The 16,247-nt window shown below is 44.2% G+C and overlaps 1 protein-coding gene across 1 annotated transcript in view; it reads right to left on the bottom strand.

Moving 5' to 3' along the window:
- The window catches only part of TTC27 (tetratricopeptide repeat domain 27), a 1,783,878-nt gene that overhangs the window by 1,059,489 nt on the left and 708,142 nt on the right, over positions 1–16,247 (bottom strand). Inside the window, exon 8 of the mRNA XM_069607906.1 lies at positions 10,493–10,605. Coding sequence (XP_069464007.1) covers positions 10,493–10,605 — 113 coding nt within the window. The remainder of the gene's footprint in view (positions 1–10,492; positions 10,606–16,247) is intronic.

The raw sequence follows: 16,247 nt of genomic DNA, 5'->3' as shown, positions 1-16,247 counted from the left end.
ATAATGGAGATCAGGCATATCTGGGTCTGCACGCCTTAGTGCCGCCCATACTTGAGGCCTGATGTCGTTAAAATATGCCCCATAATCCGATCGTCACCCAACTTCACACACAGGTACCCTGCTTTAGCCCATATGTCGTCAGACTGATCTCCCAGAATCAATACAGACTCTTCAAATCTCCTACGGCCAAGGTCGTACCCACTGTATGCTTCTCAAAGGCATATATCCACTTTCCTGCCCCATCTGTAAGGGACGGGAGAGCCTTTATAAAATCATTTTTGTCCATATGTGCCCATGGTATATACTGTGCTCTCCCCAGTCCCTTATGTAGTAATAAAAACTCTGCTCCTACTGTCTTCCCAACTTTTCTTTCCCATTACTGACCTCTTGGCTACTGCCATCCTTTCAAACCGATTTTGCAACCTAGATCCCCACAAGCTTTTTAAGTTTGGGGAAATAGCGTATGGCTGACACTTCCCCTTCCAACTCAGCCACTGCATCCCACCCCAATTCTCCTTAGTGTATATAATCATACTCTTCCTCCAACCTTACTGCACCAAAGTCCTCCGTACGTTCCTCCTATCTATATGTACATCCTTGATAGCCCTGCTATCTATCCCAAAATAATTAAAAAATAAATAAATCACCTGCCCTGCATTTATCCACCCCTTCGGAAGTCTGCTATCCATCCCTCCTTTCTATTTTTAATCGTGCCAATTCACCCTCCACCTTCCTCAATGCGTCTATCAACTTTTTTTGTGGTATCGTTTCCTTCCGATCCCTTACACCTCACAGCTGCTGACATCGTGGGGTTAGGAAGATTGTGATATTTTGCCGGCGTGCGTGGCGGAAGAGCTTTGGCGGGCAAGAAACAAACATAGGATTAGTGTATCCCGATCCAGTACATGTAGGGTAACACCTTAAAGGGGGGGGCACTGGTCTGTTTCAGTAGGAGCCACAGGGACAGTTGGAACAGCAGCCACAGTAGTAGTGTAGTTCACGGAGTAACCACCTCACACGCCGTCCTCACGGAATCGGTAGGCCCATCGTCAAGTCTTCCACCATTTTCCATAATTCTAAATCTTCCTTTCTATATTAATTTTTTTGCCCTTTATATTTAGCTGTCAGAAACATGTACATGTGGCTCAGTATCTGCCTACTTGTCCCAGGCTCTGGCCATGGCTTAAATATCCCCCTCTATATTTCCGCGACCCATTCCTTATGGTATTTAATCTTATTTCGGTACAGAGGAAAGACTTTACACATGTAATCCAGTGGGGTTACTGGCTCCATCATAGCCAGCCCCCAACCCCAGTCAACATTTTACAGTATTAACACCACCCTTGTCCCACCCCAGCAAATTGTGCCCCTCCCCAATACCCACTTATTATGTCCCACACTTAACCCGTTCACAATTCCGTTCCACCACCCCCCCCCATACACACCTATGTCACACCACAATTGGCCTTCCTCTGGCCACCACTGACTGCCACAAAAACCAAAAAGTCACCAACAATGAAATCACAATAAATTCTACTTTTTCATTCCAACACCCCCTTTATATTGGAAAGAATGATCCCTGACTCACTAAATATACTGAGCCTCTATCCATATCCTCTTTTACTTCAGTACACAGTGCTGTCTTCTTCCCTATTGCCTCAGAAAAGAGTCCTGTTGCTCTGCAATCCATAATATAAAATTCATCAAAAATATATACACTAGCATTGTGTTTTCCAAATCAATCCATCCACTCTCCTCACCGCACACACAGCCACTTTCCCTCATGCTCCATAACAACCATACTCTCCCCTCATTCCTCACTTGTTTCTCCAAAGAAGGTGCATTTACATCTACATGTTCACCCGAAGTCGTTAACGACCTGCACAATCCGGGGACAACGGCCCACTCCAAAGAACAGACAGGAATTCTGATAACACTGCTCTTATAAACCTCTCAAAGGTTGTGCTCAAAGGGGCTAGTCGCTGCAGTTGGGCGCGGCCCTTGCGGATGTGTGGCCAGGAATCCTCTGTCCACACAGGGGATGCTGGGATCAGGTCGGTGATCACCAATAATGTAGGTTAGCGCCCCAGCAATCAGACCAAGAAAATACAACCCACTAGGGAAAAAGGCTCAGTGCACCCTTTTTCGAGAAAGACAGGAGCTTTCATTTTGTATTCAAAAGGAAAAAAAGACATGGTATTATGAACCCACTATCATTAAGCTCTCTCATGTCCTTCGTGCAAAACTCAATTATAAACACAAAATCACCATATGTGATGCACTTGCTATACAGTATTAATCCCCCAACCTCATTGGCTGCTGCCTGAATACATGCTAATAATCCCATAAAGCCCATTCTCCAATTGGTTCCGCTATCTTCTCATCCATCTTTGCCTCACGTGGGTGACGCTCTTGTCCATCATGAAACACTGAAAAATAATTGGTTATATTCAACTGGCACCACCCTACCTTTAATCCTAATCATGTTATGTACACCTGGTTATTAACATGAACTCAGCGGTCATCTTTAATCAGTCTGGTTCTTATGAGCGAAGCATCCCTTTTCTCATCCCATTAACGTTGGCACCCCCATCATGCTCTCCCCACTGTATGGGCATCACTACTGGCTCTCCCTGGCACAAACCACAGATCATGTTCTCCGCTTTCCTCTATCAGTTCTCCTCCCCAAGAGAAAACCCAGTGTCCCACTAATCAATCCAATTCACTAAGAATGTAGGACCCATTTTCCTGCACATCTAGTAGTTCAAATAGAATGACCATTATTCTGAGGGGCGCTAAGGTCTTAAATCTTATTCCCTGTTTTGGTAACTCAGGACCTCTGCCTCGCTTCCCAAGAGCATGGCCTTCATGCTCGGCCGCAGCCCCTCGCATGTTTGGCCGCACACATTCCTGCCTAATTGTTTAAAGGCCTAGCTGATGTGGGTGTACATGCGCGCTTCTTGCCACATCTGGGAATCGAAATGTGATGATCGACCAAGGAATAAGGCCTTGTTTGGTCTGTGTCTTCAACACGGCCTGCGAGGATTCAGACCTACTCTTGAATGCAAATGCTTGTGTTATGCCTTCCTATGTGTTGAAATTCTATCACAAAGCTACTGGTTAGTCTCCCCCATGTCATTCCCTGCTCCCACCAGTTAGTCCCATCCCTGAAGCACCCCCCCTGCTCCCTACACAGTTCTGCACCCATTCTCCATGTTTTGATATATTTTCTGCAATCTAAATCGTCTGCAAGGGATGGCAATCTGTACATGCATCCTAACACTATTCGTATGCCGCCGATACCCAGATCCTGTTCCAATTAGATCTTGACCAGGCAAATATGTCATTGCGCTTGTGTGAATGCTTGGTGTCAGGGAGGGGCTAGATGAATAGCAACTGGCTTAAACTCAACAGGGACAAGACAGACTCTGGTGGTGGGTTCTACCCGGGATCCTCCTCTCTGGACTTCTTTCTGGCCTTCTGCTCTGGTTGATCTACCTACTCCAGTGACAGTGTTTATGAATTTGGGAGTCCATCCCTCTGCCTCACTCTTCATGACCACGCAGGTGAGTGCTGTTTGTAAAACGGGTCACTTTCTTCTTAAAGTGCTCCGCAAGAGCTGCCGTTTCTTCCTACTCACTTAAAGTACCCTGGTGGTCACCTGGGTAGTTACCGGTCGCATTGACTATTGTAATGCCTTGTACCTGGCTCAACCTGCTGGGCTTAAACACCGGTTACAGCTCTTGCAGAATTTGGCTGCTCGGGTAGCCACCTCCACCCCAAAGGGCTCTCATGTTAGCCCTATGCTTTGAGCACACCGCTGGCTCCCGGTGGCCAAAAGGATTGGGCTTAAGTCCTTAAGCTTGGTCCACAGGGCTTACTAATGGCAGGGGGCTGATTAGCTGCAGGATAAATTCCTACCCTAGATTCCTGGGCAGACTCTCCGCTCTGGCAATGTAATGATAAATACATTTTGCTTGTCCAAATTGTGTAATGATCTGCCTGTTGCTCTTAGGTTAGAATCATCTTCAGTCCCGAAGCTCCCTCAAAACTCTACTATTCTAGGTTTCAGGTCACCCTGCTTGCAGTGCATGTCCTAGCACCAAGATGCCTTTTGGGTTAACGTGCACGGTATATGTTTCTTTAACATAACAGCCCGCTGGATGATGTGTGTTTCGCTTCCTGCTTCTTTGTTCTGGTAGGGCTGTGGTCTACTCTTGTCAGGATGGACCAAGGCATAACATAAGCAGTGTCACATAGCAATTTGCTATGCAATTCTGAAGTTTTTCTAATTACATTGACACTTGTGTAGCACAAGTAGCTATTTAAATTGCATTTTTCAATGAAAGCACAGCTCACCCTGCATTTCCCTTGCCCTCAGGGCTCACGCTGCATTATTTTATCTGTTCACTGCAAGTTCAAAGAGGCTAGTGGAGAGAGAGTGCAGCATTAATCGTCTCCTCTAATCTTAAAATTGTAAACCGGCTGTGTGGGAGTGCTAGGTAAGAAAGGTACTTTTTTCAAATAATTGCAAACAAGATGTAATCTGGATGGTACTTTGATTAAGCTAACTACATCCTGTCTGGCAAAGACTAGTATGTGTTAACTATTTCTTTTTTAAAGACAGTCCTGCAATTCCATTAAAAAAAACCTAAGTTGTTACATAATGCATAATTCCTGTATTACTACTTTAAAATGCTGCATTGTCACCATGCTTTACAGTAAAGTTTAGGATATTATATCTAAATCGCATAGTGCAAGCTATATTTTATTTTGTTGGCAACAGTGAGTCATAGAGTGAACGGTTTTGAAAATGTACAAGATCACACAGCCAAATGCTTTTTATGGAAAACCTGGTTCAGTGACCTGTTGATGGCATAATCTGTTCATCTAGTGCCCAACCCATGGTCTGATCCCAAACACCTGGTCTTATCACCCTTTTGCTTTATACCACGTACCCAGAAAGTGACATGGCTGCAAAACTACAATATTCCACCTAGTTTGCCCAGTTCTCTGCTTGCTATGCCATCTACTCTGCTTAATCTCTTAGTTTATTTCCTCTTACATAATGAATACACAAATCTAACCATGTTTACGCAAAGTAGTGACCAATAGTTCTATCCAGTCTGCACATCTACGGATCTACTGCCATACCATACGCTGTAGTTCGCCTCCAAAGCTTGCGTTTCTCTACGATTATGATTGCATTATATAATGGCACCTGTGGGAGAGAGCTGGCCAATCCGGAGATGGGAATGCAACCTAAATCTGCAAGAAGCTGCCTGCATTTCATGACAGGCCTCTTGTTCAGCCTCCACCCTGTCCTAGGATGGGACACCTCGATACCCTGCCCACACACCACCTTGCTCACCTGCAGGTCCTGTAAACAGTTATTTCCAACCACAGACATATGGGTAATTTCTTTTTAAGGGAAGCGTGAATTGCACAAAGCCTTCTTCCCTTAAACAAAAAAATATCAGCACCAGAGATGGCGGCTCTGAGTGCTATTAGTGATAAATACCACTTTCATGGATGCGCAGGGCTAGAATGCTTCGCTTGTGCTTACCTCACTTGGGTTTGAGTACTGTTATCGGCCCTACGCTGGCCACAAAAGTGGTACTTAATGCTATATTGAAAACATATTTTTATCAATAATGGGTAATGACCATCTTGTCTACCTGAAGAGGAAAATTACCCTGCCTGCTGCAAAACCATACAACGTGCTTAGCATCAGGCTATGACTACTTAAACATTGTGAACTTTTTTGCTTATGAAACATCTGACCTTCTCCTTACACACCAGATATTGGGTCAAGCATGTAAAATACAGTACACAGCCATTTGCAACTCTGACTGCACCTAGCTGCACAGAGCCTGGCACTGGAAACTGTTTTCAGAGCCTTTTATCATATTTATGTCTATTTATTTAGCTAACCTTTCACATTTTACAGACACTCCCCTCACTGATGCATTACTTCAGTGGTACACAAAAAAGCTGTATTGATGCTCTTTTTATGTCTTGGGTACACAACTTCTGGTGACATTTAAAATATTAGTACAAAATTGCTAATCAAATATGTTTGTCAATCAAGAATATTTTAATTAGCAAACTCTGCTAATCAATTTCGAAAACGAATGTATGCATTGTGGACAGTAAGGTTCTGTGTTCCAGCTGTTGCCTTGTACAGTCAGATTTCATCATATGAGGTTGGCGTACCCACCGTTAAATGACCGTGTGTAAAGCCTCGAAACTCTTCCAAAATGAGTGTACTAACCACATTGTGTATTGTGATGGATGAAGTCTTTAAACACTTATTCACTACATCTTTTATCCAATAGTAGAGCGGTCATAGTGTCTCTCCCTGGGGTGCATTTGTTTTTCAGTGGTGGCTCTGTCTATAGGCTTGCTCATGGAAACCTAATCTTTCTAGAATGGCCGTCATTTCAAAGTAATGAATATCTTCTGGGGATGTGTGGCTTGTTAGGTTGTCTGCATGTTTCTGGTTAACAAGGACACCAAGTATAGACCTCTATGCAACTATTATCAGATTTTTTCTAATATCACTATGTGAATTCTTTTGGCTCAAGCTTCCTTGCTCGCCCCCCGGGTTGGCTCTGACTCTTAAACCTGCTCTGACTTCTCCAATACAGTTTGTTTCTTGTGGTGCTCAGGGCTGGACTTTGTGTCAGGCAGCTCAGGCGGCTGCCTGACATCAGTCAGCCTCTAGGGGGCGCTGCACCAGCAGTCTGCGGTGCTAGTCCGCCTTGAGCCAGTGCCCCTGAAAAGCCAGGCCGCACTAGCCGCATTCATTTAATGTTACTATACATATTCTAGACTAGTAGCACTGCAGCCTCGGCCCTCAGGCAGGGCAGGACAGCAATTGGCAAATTAGCAACATTTGTTGCTTTATTCAATTCTCAATGGGTGGCGCTGGCACCAGCCAGGCCCATGGGCGCACGTGCAGCGTGCCCTCCTCCTGGGCTATGCACATGCACTGACACTCTGAAAGTGACACAGCACAGGATTGATTGGGGCTCGCGTTGTTGAGCCCCCTCCATTACGAGAAAAGAGGAGCGAGTGGGTGGGCAGCAGGTAAGTATTTGGGGGTCAGGGGAGTGGGGGCACTGCCGGCCGGGCATGTGGTGATGGCCTGTGTTGAACGTGATCTTGGCAGCTCCTTTGGCTACTGCTGCTGGCCTGTTGGTTGGTGGTGACAGGCAGGGGGGTGGGGGTGCGCTCGTGCCACCGCCAAACTAAAGGCCTCTAGCTTTTACCGTCCATGGTCTCAGGAGGAGCCTTGCCCCCCCACTGTTGGGTTGTGATGAGGGCACTCTGCTGTGGGCTGTTCCCTTTGTGTGTGTGCAGGCACAGGGCAGTTTTCAGGTTATTAAACCCTTGTTCAGCAATGGAGCTTGAAAGGTGGAAGGTGGTACTAATATGAGCACACAATAGGAGTATTATTTTTGCTGCTTACCTTGTTAATTTCATATTTGAGGTACAGAAGTAAAAACACTTGCCTAAATAGAACCCAGCTTGTGGATAAAAGAGCTACCCGCCTCTGCAGGTGTGTTGGAACTTGCCACTTTTGTGCGTCGGGGTCCCAGCACTGACCACACCTTCCGCCTGTGGGTCCTTAGCCGGTGAGGGTTGACATGGCTCCCAGCTTTCGAGGGTTCTCCCTGAGCAGAGTCTAAGGCCCCTACCTCATACCCGTGCCAAGACCTCAGTGCAAGGTTTGCTTGCCTAATCGTCCCGCCGGAGCCCCCGTGCAGGACAGCATAGTCTGTGTGGTCATACAGTGCATTTTCACTCCCGATGCCTGTGTGTGCGAGTATTCGCCCAGATTAGCGACTGTGCATTATTTGCGTAATGATACTATTGTCTGAGCATACTGGTCGTTCATGGGGTCTGGAATAAAGAGCTTTTCTCCATTCAGTCTATGATCCATGCATGTTTTGGGTGCCCATTTTCTGTGGGGCTTCTGCAGTAATGGTGTTCTGCGGGTGTAAGTTGAACATTGTGTTGCCTTGGCCCATTGCGGTGAGTTGTATTCAGCCCATGTGTGTGTTGTTAGCACTTGCGGCCACTCGGAACTGTGCATAATTGTATTTAATGTGTTTTTTGCTGGAGTATGCTGTTTGTCATGGTGTTGCCTTGAATGTGCATGTATAGTATTTAAATGTGCAAGCAAGTAATGCCATACAGCTGAGTGGTGGGCACACAGGAAGAGTACAGCAGGATATGGTCCCAATACGGTTTTATTTACAACAAAACTCTTCAAACCAGCCTTAAAATCCTCACCTCGATGTACAATGTCTGGTTAGTCTTGGCCTAGAATGCATCACAGAAAGTGTTTTTATGGCAGCACAATTTAACAAAAACTGCACATTAGCCACCTCTGACCCTACGACATGCATACATTGACTACAAGTTTAATCCTTCCCAAAAGATGTTTCTATAGTGGGTTGGTTGGGCATGCCCACAGTGAGACCCAGCCCTTCCTCATCTAAAATTCTCCAGAAACAAGAAGCAAAAGAGCCATTGTACCCCATTTGAGTGGCTGATGTTGCAGCCATTTAATACTCACATCCAAGAATTTAAGCTGTCCATGTACGTGATGTTAGGGTGAGTATTGTGAACCGTGATGTGAGCACCAAGCCATGCATTGGTTATACATTTAGAGATTCACACATACAATCCTTTTATCACAGACTTGTTTATCAAATGTAGAGATCTCTGATCAGCGTTATAGTCCTAAAATGCTCTGTGATGTAATGCAATGCATACAGGAATCCTCATTGGTACTATTTGTCCCCTTTCCCACTCACAGAGAGGTATTCTGAAAGAGTACAATAAGAGTATACCAGACTGTCCATCTTGGAATGATAACCTACTATCAGAAAATTATTCATATGCTAAGTCTAGTATTGCCCCTTTTGAAACACATGTGAGGTTGTAAGAAAAGAACACCTGGCTGCAACACAGGGCCAGTGGTCAGTGGGCACTCGGACCTCTGCAGGCTGGTCACACCACAGTGTGCCAGTACAGACAGTTTGTAACTACATTCAGGCAAGACCTTCCCTAAGTGCAGGTGATAGAAAAATCAATTACTTGGGCAGAAACAGCTGTGTTTTCACATTAGAATTCTTCTGTAAAGTACTTGAATTACAACGTAATGAAACTAGCTTCATTTATGTAGCATTATTTATTCATATTGAGGAGGGGTTTTGTCACACAACAGAGGTTTAGTTTGGGAGTGACGTGAGCCAGTCGGGGGAGGACGGGCGCATTCTGATGTTTTGCCCCGGGCAATCGAAAATTACATTGGCCAATCCCTGAATCTATCCGACGCTGTGCTTCAATTTGCAAGGGCAAAGTCAAGAAAGTTACTTTTTGAACACATAATACAGGTAACATTCTAAGACTGTCACCTAGTGTCTAATGTATGCATTTTCTATTGCATTTGTATTTCCATTTGGTTCTTAATGAAGTGCCCTATTTACAACATTTGTAACACAATATTCTGGTTGTCATTTTTAGGGGTCGGTGGGGCGCCAACAATGCTTCTCGCCTGGGGTGAAATCTGGTGTAAGACCGGCCCTGGTGGTGCTGCAATGACCTTCGGCGCTACAGTGGTTTTAACTTCATCAAATCTTTAACTCTGGGTCAAAGTCATTCTCTAACTGACTTGGCTGCATTCATTTATGCAAAACCTCCATCTGTTGGTCCGTGACACACACTCTGAAATTAGTCAACATTAAAAGACAACAAAACAGGTACTTTGCAGTTAAGATTGGCGACTTTGCTAAGGTCCTATGGAAAATATTTAACGAAAGGTAGGGTATCCACAGTCGGAACAACAATTGGCTTACATTATTCATTTGAATTCAAATTAGAATTGTTCTGTGCTCAAAGAGTCACATTTAGGAAAAATCAACATAAGTGTGTAAAGTTTATCAACATTTATTAATAAAACAGTAAATCATGACAAGTACAAATCTTAGTGACACAGTCTAAATAATTCATAAAATTGCATACAGGTAAAAGATTACAAAGAAACACCAATCATAAGTGAAAGAGTAAATAGATAGAAAGGTTGTGTAGACAAAAAAAGGAATTTAGGACCTTCACTTAATCAGAGGAACACATGAATTTATGTCAAATATTCATAAGTGATCTTAGATGGTGGATTTCATTTCTACTATGGAAGATTTATTCCAATATTTTGAATTTATGATCAAATGTATGATCATATTTACTAATCTGCCTAAAGGTCCTACAGAAAAACATTTTAGAGGAAACCGCAGGAATAACAATGTCCTAACAAATAGAGGCTTGGGTTAAGGCTGGCTACTGTACTCAGTGGCACTTTATTCTCAATGCTTATCCATTTGCAGTGTACCATTTTCATGACCAAACAACAATAGGTAAAAAAAAAATGAAAAAAAAGAATACTCTTTTAGAAACCTGTTGCCAGCAATAGGGAACTTACCAAATGCCAAGGAGAACAGCCAACTCCTCTGCGCACATGTCAGGTAACTGAAACTGATCAGGATTTTGCAGCTTGACTGAATTTAGCACTGTATCATCATTTAATTCAAGGTTCTGTAAACAAAAATATATATAATGAGGCGTCAATTGTGCACATGACTTACAACCCCAACACAACAAAGCCTTTTGTAACGGACAAGCAAAACCAGCTTTTTAGTCTTGAAATGTATTGTATGAAAATGACATGTCAAAAAGCAACACATGTTAACAGTTGTAGACTAGGATGTTACTTACCAGGATAAAGAGCAGCACAACACACCTAACCCTAGAAAAATGGGACTCAGGACTATAACTGAACATTAATATCTTAAATATGGTGGGTGTAACAAGATTTCCTGACTGGCTTTTAAAGTGTGTGCATGGAGACTTGGAGGCCTGGGCTGCTCCACACACTCCAGGTGAGGCCTAGCAGTTACGGGGAGGATACCCTCTTGCTCCCAGCAACCAAAGCACTGGGGGCCTGGGACAGGAGACCCCCACAAGGCTCATGATGCCGCTGTCCCTTTCAAAAAACCAACCTACATTTTAATGAAATCCCTGCCACGATTGTTATAACAAGAGAAGCTTATCACAGTAGAATCAAAGAGACCATAGCACCACTACCATGCAGCAGAGGAGGGCCCGACCTGGGGGAGTAGGAGGAGAAGCAAGCAGGTGGATGAGAGAATCTAGAAACAACCCCATTGGCAGGAGTGAGCATTGAGAGGAATGAGACTAGGTTGGGTGGTCATAGGTTAAATATCGTAAGGCAAGGGGCTACCCAGAACCCAATCAGGCACCTCGAAACCGTTCTAGAAAACTCTGGCAGACTGTGAAACCTAGTCAATAAGAAATTAGAACTACAGAAAAGGTACCCGAAACATATTGGCAGGATGTTCATCCTGTGACCTCCCAAGGGCATCATTCAATGGAGCAACTCTGTACAAGAGAGTGAGTGTCAAGAGCATGAGGCCTAAAGAGACCATAAGGCTACCTTCTTTCTCAGGAGCATGCCAGTAAAATAATGAGATCTGTGCTTTATTTTTATCTGAAGTGACACTATTGTTAGAGCTGTGCAATGTTTGGGGGGAATATACTGCTTTTAAAACATTGCCGTGTGTGGATCGGGATGTCTATCTTTCACTTTTATTTTAGCGCTCCACAAATGACCCTCTGCACATATGTGCTTGGGGAAACGCGGGCACAGCGGGCAAGCCATGAGGGCACTGAAGGCACGCTTAGGGCAAGCCCGCCTGGGCCCATCCGGGTCCCGGATGGGCTGGGTGCCGTTGCCGCTGCTGGGTTTATGCGACAGAAGATTCTTGATTTGGCCCCAGTAGCCACTATATTTCCCATTCATTGGAATCATGTTGTAGAAGTGCAGCCTACTCATGTGGGAGAAGTGAGTTCCTCAGAGTCGTTTTGTCCAATGCGTGTTCGCTGGTAGCTCATGCTGCCTATGTCCAGGATGTTCTGGCTCAGTCTCTTATGGACGTAATGTGCTTTAGCGAGACTTGGCCGACTGTGGGGGTGCTCCAGCATTGCATGGTGCTTTGCCAGAGTTATACAATTATCCATTTGGATAGATTGCCCCCTCCCCACCCTGGTGGTGTGGTGGCAATTAAAACCGATTTGCAATTAGTTCAGACCCCTTTAGTGGATGACATTGATATGGAAGCCCTGCTAATCTGTCTCACAGTTTCAGCTATTTTGTCTTGCATGGTCTCAGTTTATAGGCGCCCTGGCTGGCACACAGGGTTTTTAAATCAATTTCTTGACCTGATTGCTGAACTCCACATTAAATAAACACATTTGACAGTTTTAGGTGATTTTAATATCAAATTTAATCAGCCTCGTTCTTCTATTGTAATTCATTTTCTTCAGGCACTATTCAACCGTGGCCTTCATCAGTCCATTAATGAACCCTCTCATGTTTTGGGGAATACCCTCGATTTGGTTCTGTCCAAAGAGTTCTCTATTTCCACTACGCCTGCTGTACCGGTGGGCTGGTCACACAATGTTTTAGTTCACGTTTTGCTTAAACTTCCTCTTCCTTTGTTAAAGGTAGCACCTGTTATTGTTCTGCCGCGGAACTGGCACCACGTGGAACATCCTGGTGGCTACTTTTAATGCTCAGTGTAAAGCGAATATTTCGTCTGATTTTTCTTATGTAACAGACTCTTAGGTTAGCGGATGATGTTGTGGCCCCTCTTAAATCTACCCAATTGCGGAGGTGTGCTTCGTAGTCTTAGTTCGCAGATTAACTTAAATCTGCCTGTCTCAAGCTGAGACAGGCAGAGCGCAATTGGCAGCATGCCTACGGCTCAGTAGAAAAAGTGGCCTTTCGCCAACTCATTAAAGGCTGTACTACAGCTATTGGTGAAGCCAAGTGCAACTGTTTAACTAATAAAATCGAGAATGCCCTTATTCAGCCAAAGGAGCTCATCTCTGTGGTTGGGTTCCGTGAGAAACCTGAAGGTGTCTTACCCGCTAGCCCACGGGGATCTGTCATCCAGGTGGCCAGGACACATCGATCCAGCTTTTGGATCCAGTTCCTGGGGGTGGACCAGTGCGGGAGGATCACCTGGGTGAGGGGTCCTCTGGGAGTGGAAGTGGGACACCGGATGGCGATACACGGTATCCCCTTCTCTGTAACACCTTTACCCACCCTACCAGGTAGGATATTTAGGAACTCAACCCCCCCTCATTCCCAACACAAAGACTTTCTCACAGACAGCTCGCTGTGAGAGAAAACGGACTAACAACTGAGTCGTATACCTGACATGTCCCAATACAATGATCAGGCAGAGTCCGGCAAATACTGATCATTACACACACCTGACTTCCATCACACTATCTACATGGATAAAAGGCGTAGCGCGAAAGCACACTCTGAGCAAGGCAAAGCACACAAGGATGCAGCAGTTCCAAGATGGCAGTTTAATACAGGGAGAAAGAAGGCAAAACCAAAAGAGGGTTACAAGGAGGGACGTGCCCTTGACCTTTTCAGAGAAAGATTGTTACTTTCATGATCTTTTGAGAAGAAACATAAGACCCGGAATCAAAACTGAAGAAACCTGCATTGTGTGCTGGAGGTACCTGGGGCTCTCCCGCGTCGATGGTCAAGGCTGGAGGATCATTTGCCATGTGGTGCTGTCCTTTGTTCCTACAACAAAACAGTGCCAGTAAAGTCAGCACAGCCAGTGAGTTGGGGATACTAATACCAGACCGGTCTGGGTTGAAGCCAAGTTTGCAAGCAGCAATATTGTATAGTGAAAACTGAAGAGAACAGTGTATTTAGCGTATGTGGCAAGCGACACGAACATGATTAAAAAAGCAGATGAGTGATTGAACTTTGAACCAAGATACGATACCGTAGACAGAGTGGTCTGGGCACCATGTGGGTGCTCATTGGAAAGACTCTGCTAGGTATCCGATTGAGAGGTGGCAAATGTTACAAGAAAAGGAATTGTGAAATTGAAGTGGTCCTGCAACGGGTTAAACAAAACCCTGGGCACATTCGAAAGTCTTCGATAGTAAGAATATAAAGGAAGTAAATGAAGTTTGTCCGAGCCCGGCAGAGGGAGACTAACTGTGTTGAAAAGGATCTGAGCTCAGCAGAGGGGGATCCGGGGTGAATGGTGAATTGCCTAAGAAATTGAGTACTTGTGAAATTCAGAGACTGTGCTAAGATCGAGTGCACCGCCTTATCCTGTGATGAAAACGTGGGGAAGGGAGGCCAACTGCCTGAACATCCTGACATATCATTTTGGAAACACCTCTTTCTTTACATAACATTGTTTCAAGCACTATTTGCATTCAGAGGTAAGGATTGGCAATAGGTTTATTAGTATAGGCCCATTTATTTTGGCAAGACTAGGACTGCGTTATTATTTGATGGTCGTAGCTTGCTCCCATCTATAGATTTAGGATTAGGTAGGTGTTTTCAAATCCTTTTTTGGAAGGGTAAACATCCTTGAACTGTGGTCACTTGTGTTTTATTGTTGATACCATGCCTTACTTACAGTCCTTATTCTCTACCACCAATCGTACTCCTACATGATTCATTAGCTCTATTTTATTGACACTAAAATTGATAATTTACGTGCTAATATTGAATTGGCTCAGCTGCGTGCAGTCGTTTAATTCCAGTAGCTACAGATACCCTTCACACTTGGTCCGATTTCACCATATTTTCTGAGGAGATGGTGGGACAGACGTGTGTGCATTTCTTACTATATAGGCCATTATGCAAACTCTTCATGCAAGACAGCTGTTTATGGACAATTTGAAGACTGTAATCGCTTACATTGGTTATCACTGAGCTAATCCAATTCAAAATCCTCTACATCATACATTCTGGAACAGATAGATCCTTGCAGAGGTTAGGCCGTAGTTACAGAATAACAGGACTCTGAAGATCTGCTAATCCAATCTGCTGTCGGTGTCCCGGTTTGAAACGATGACAATTGGATGTGGAAAGTGGCCTCCCCCAGGGCCTAAATCTGAGGCACTCCTGGAACAATAGAGCCACTAGAGGCTCCACAAAGATTTGAACTACCATTTCTTGTAGGCCTTCACAATCGCCATCAGAACCTGATACTCGTAGCTCATTGACCGAGTTCAGGACCTCACTTCCCCAACTATCTCATGTATACCTCTATCCGGCATCCCTTCTTCCAGAAATCATCTTACTTTGACCCCTCTCGCCCTGCTCTACTATTAAGTCACTCTGGCGCTTGGTTTACATGAGGCCTTCATACTCCCATGTCTTATCGGATGACATCATTAAGAATCCACTACCTCAAAAAGAACAAATATGGAACAACCAATTACTGGCTGTGGTCAACAGATGTGTAGGTTAATCACTTCAACAGTTACAGTAATGTTAAAAGTAAACAGATTAAGATTGATCATTCACTCAAAATGAAACCACATTAGCTCAAAACATAACCATCTGAAAATAATAAAAATTGCCAAAAGCACAAATGTAGGTTTTAAAACTCATTCCCAATTACGAGCATTTATCTTCCTTGCGATTGGCTTTTCCAACCGAAAATTAAGATTGAATTTGAGTAGTGGTGTGCGAGTGAGGATGTCAACCATATACTTGACAGTTTAAACAGTGTCTCAAAGGTGATCGTTTTTACTTAATTCATTCATTGCAGTTTTGAGGAACAAAACAGGAATGTCAATTGATGGCAGAAAGCTACAACCGGCTCTGAAACATACTTAGCAGGAGTTGGGTTAGGGCAAAAATAAAATAACTGTACGACACTAAAACATTGAACTATATTACAGCCAGATCAGCAATAAAAGGGAACTGCAGAGGGAGGAGTAGTGATTAGCAATACGAAAAACGACCCCGTGCAACACTAACGAGACAAACAATGAGCATTCAATGCATGATAAAAGATGGCGACTGTTGGACAATATCTTAATGAAATGTCTATGGCGAGGGCATAGAAAAACCTTGAGAACACTGCACCACTGTGGAGAGTAGCTTTAGGATGATGCAAACTGTATTCAAAGCTCAAATGAATGGGAAATCTTACTGCTTCGGGAAACCTGGCTTAGAGGGAACCATGATTTACAAAGATATGTAAACAAGACAAAGCGGCGTCACAGACACTGAAAGGCAGTTAGATGTGGCTTATCCTTCCTCTACTGCAGCTCTCCGGATTGTGTGTTTAAATGTTAATATTCCTTAAAACCAG

This window comes from Ambystoma mexicanum, chromosome 4q (genome assembly GCF_040938575.1).
Source record: "Ambystoma mexicanum isolate Mex_15411 chromosome 4q, UKY_AmexF1_1, whole genome shotgun sequence".
Taxonomy (NCBI): Eukaryota; Metazoa; Chordata; class Amphibia; order Caudata; family Ambystomatidae; genus Ambystoma; species Ambystoma mexicanum.
Note: the sequence above shows the minus strand (reverse complement) of the source record. Positions and strands in the feature narration are given on the sequence as shown.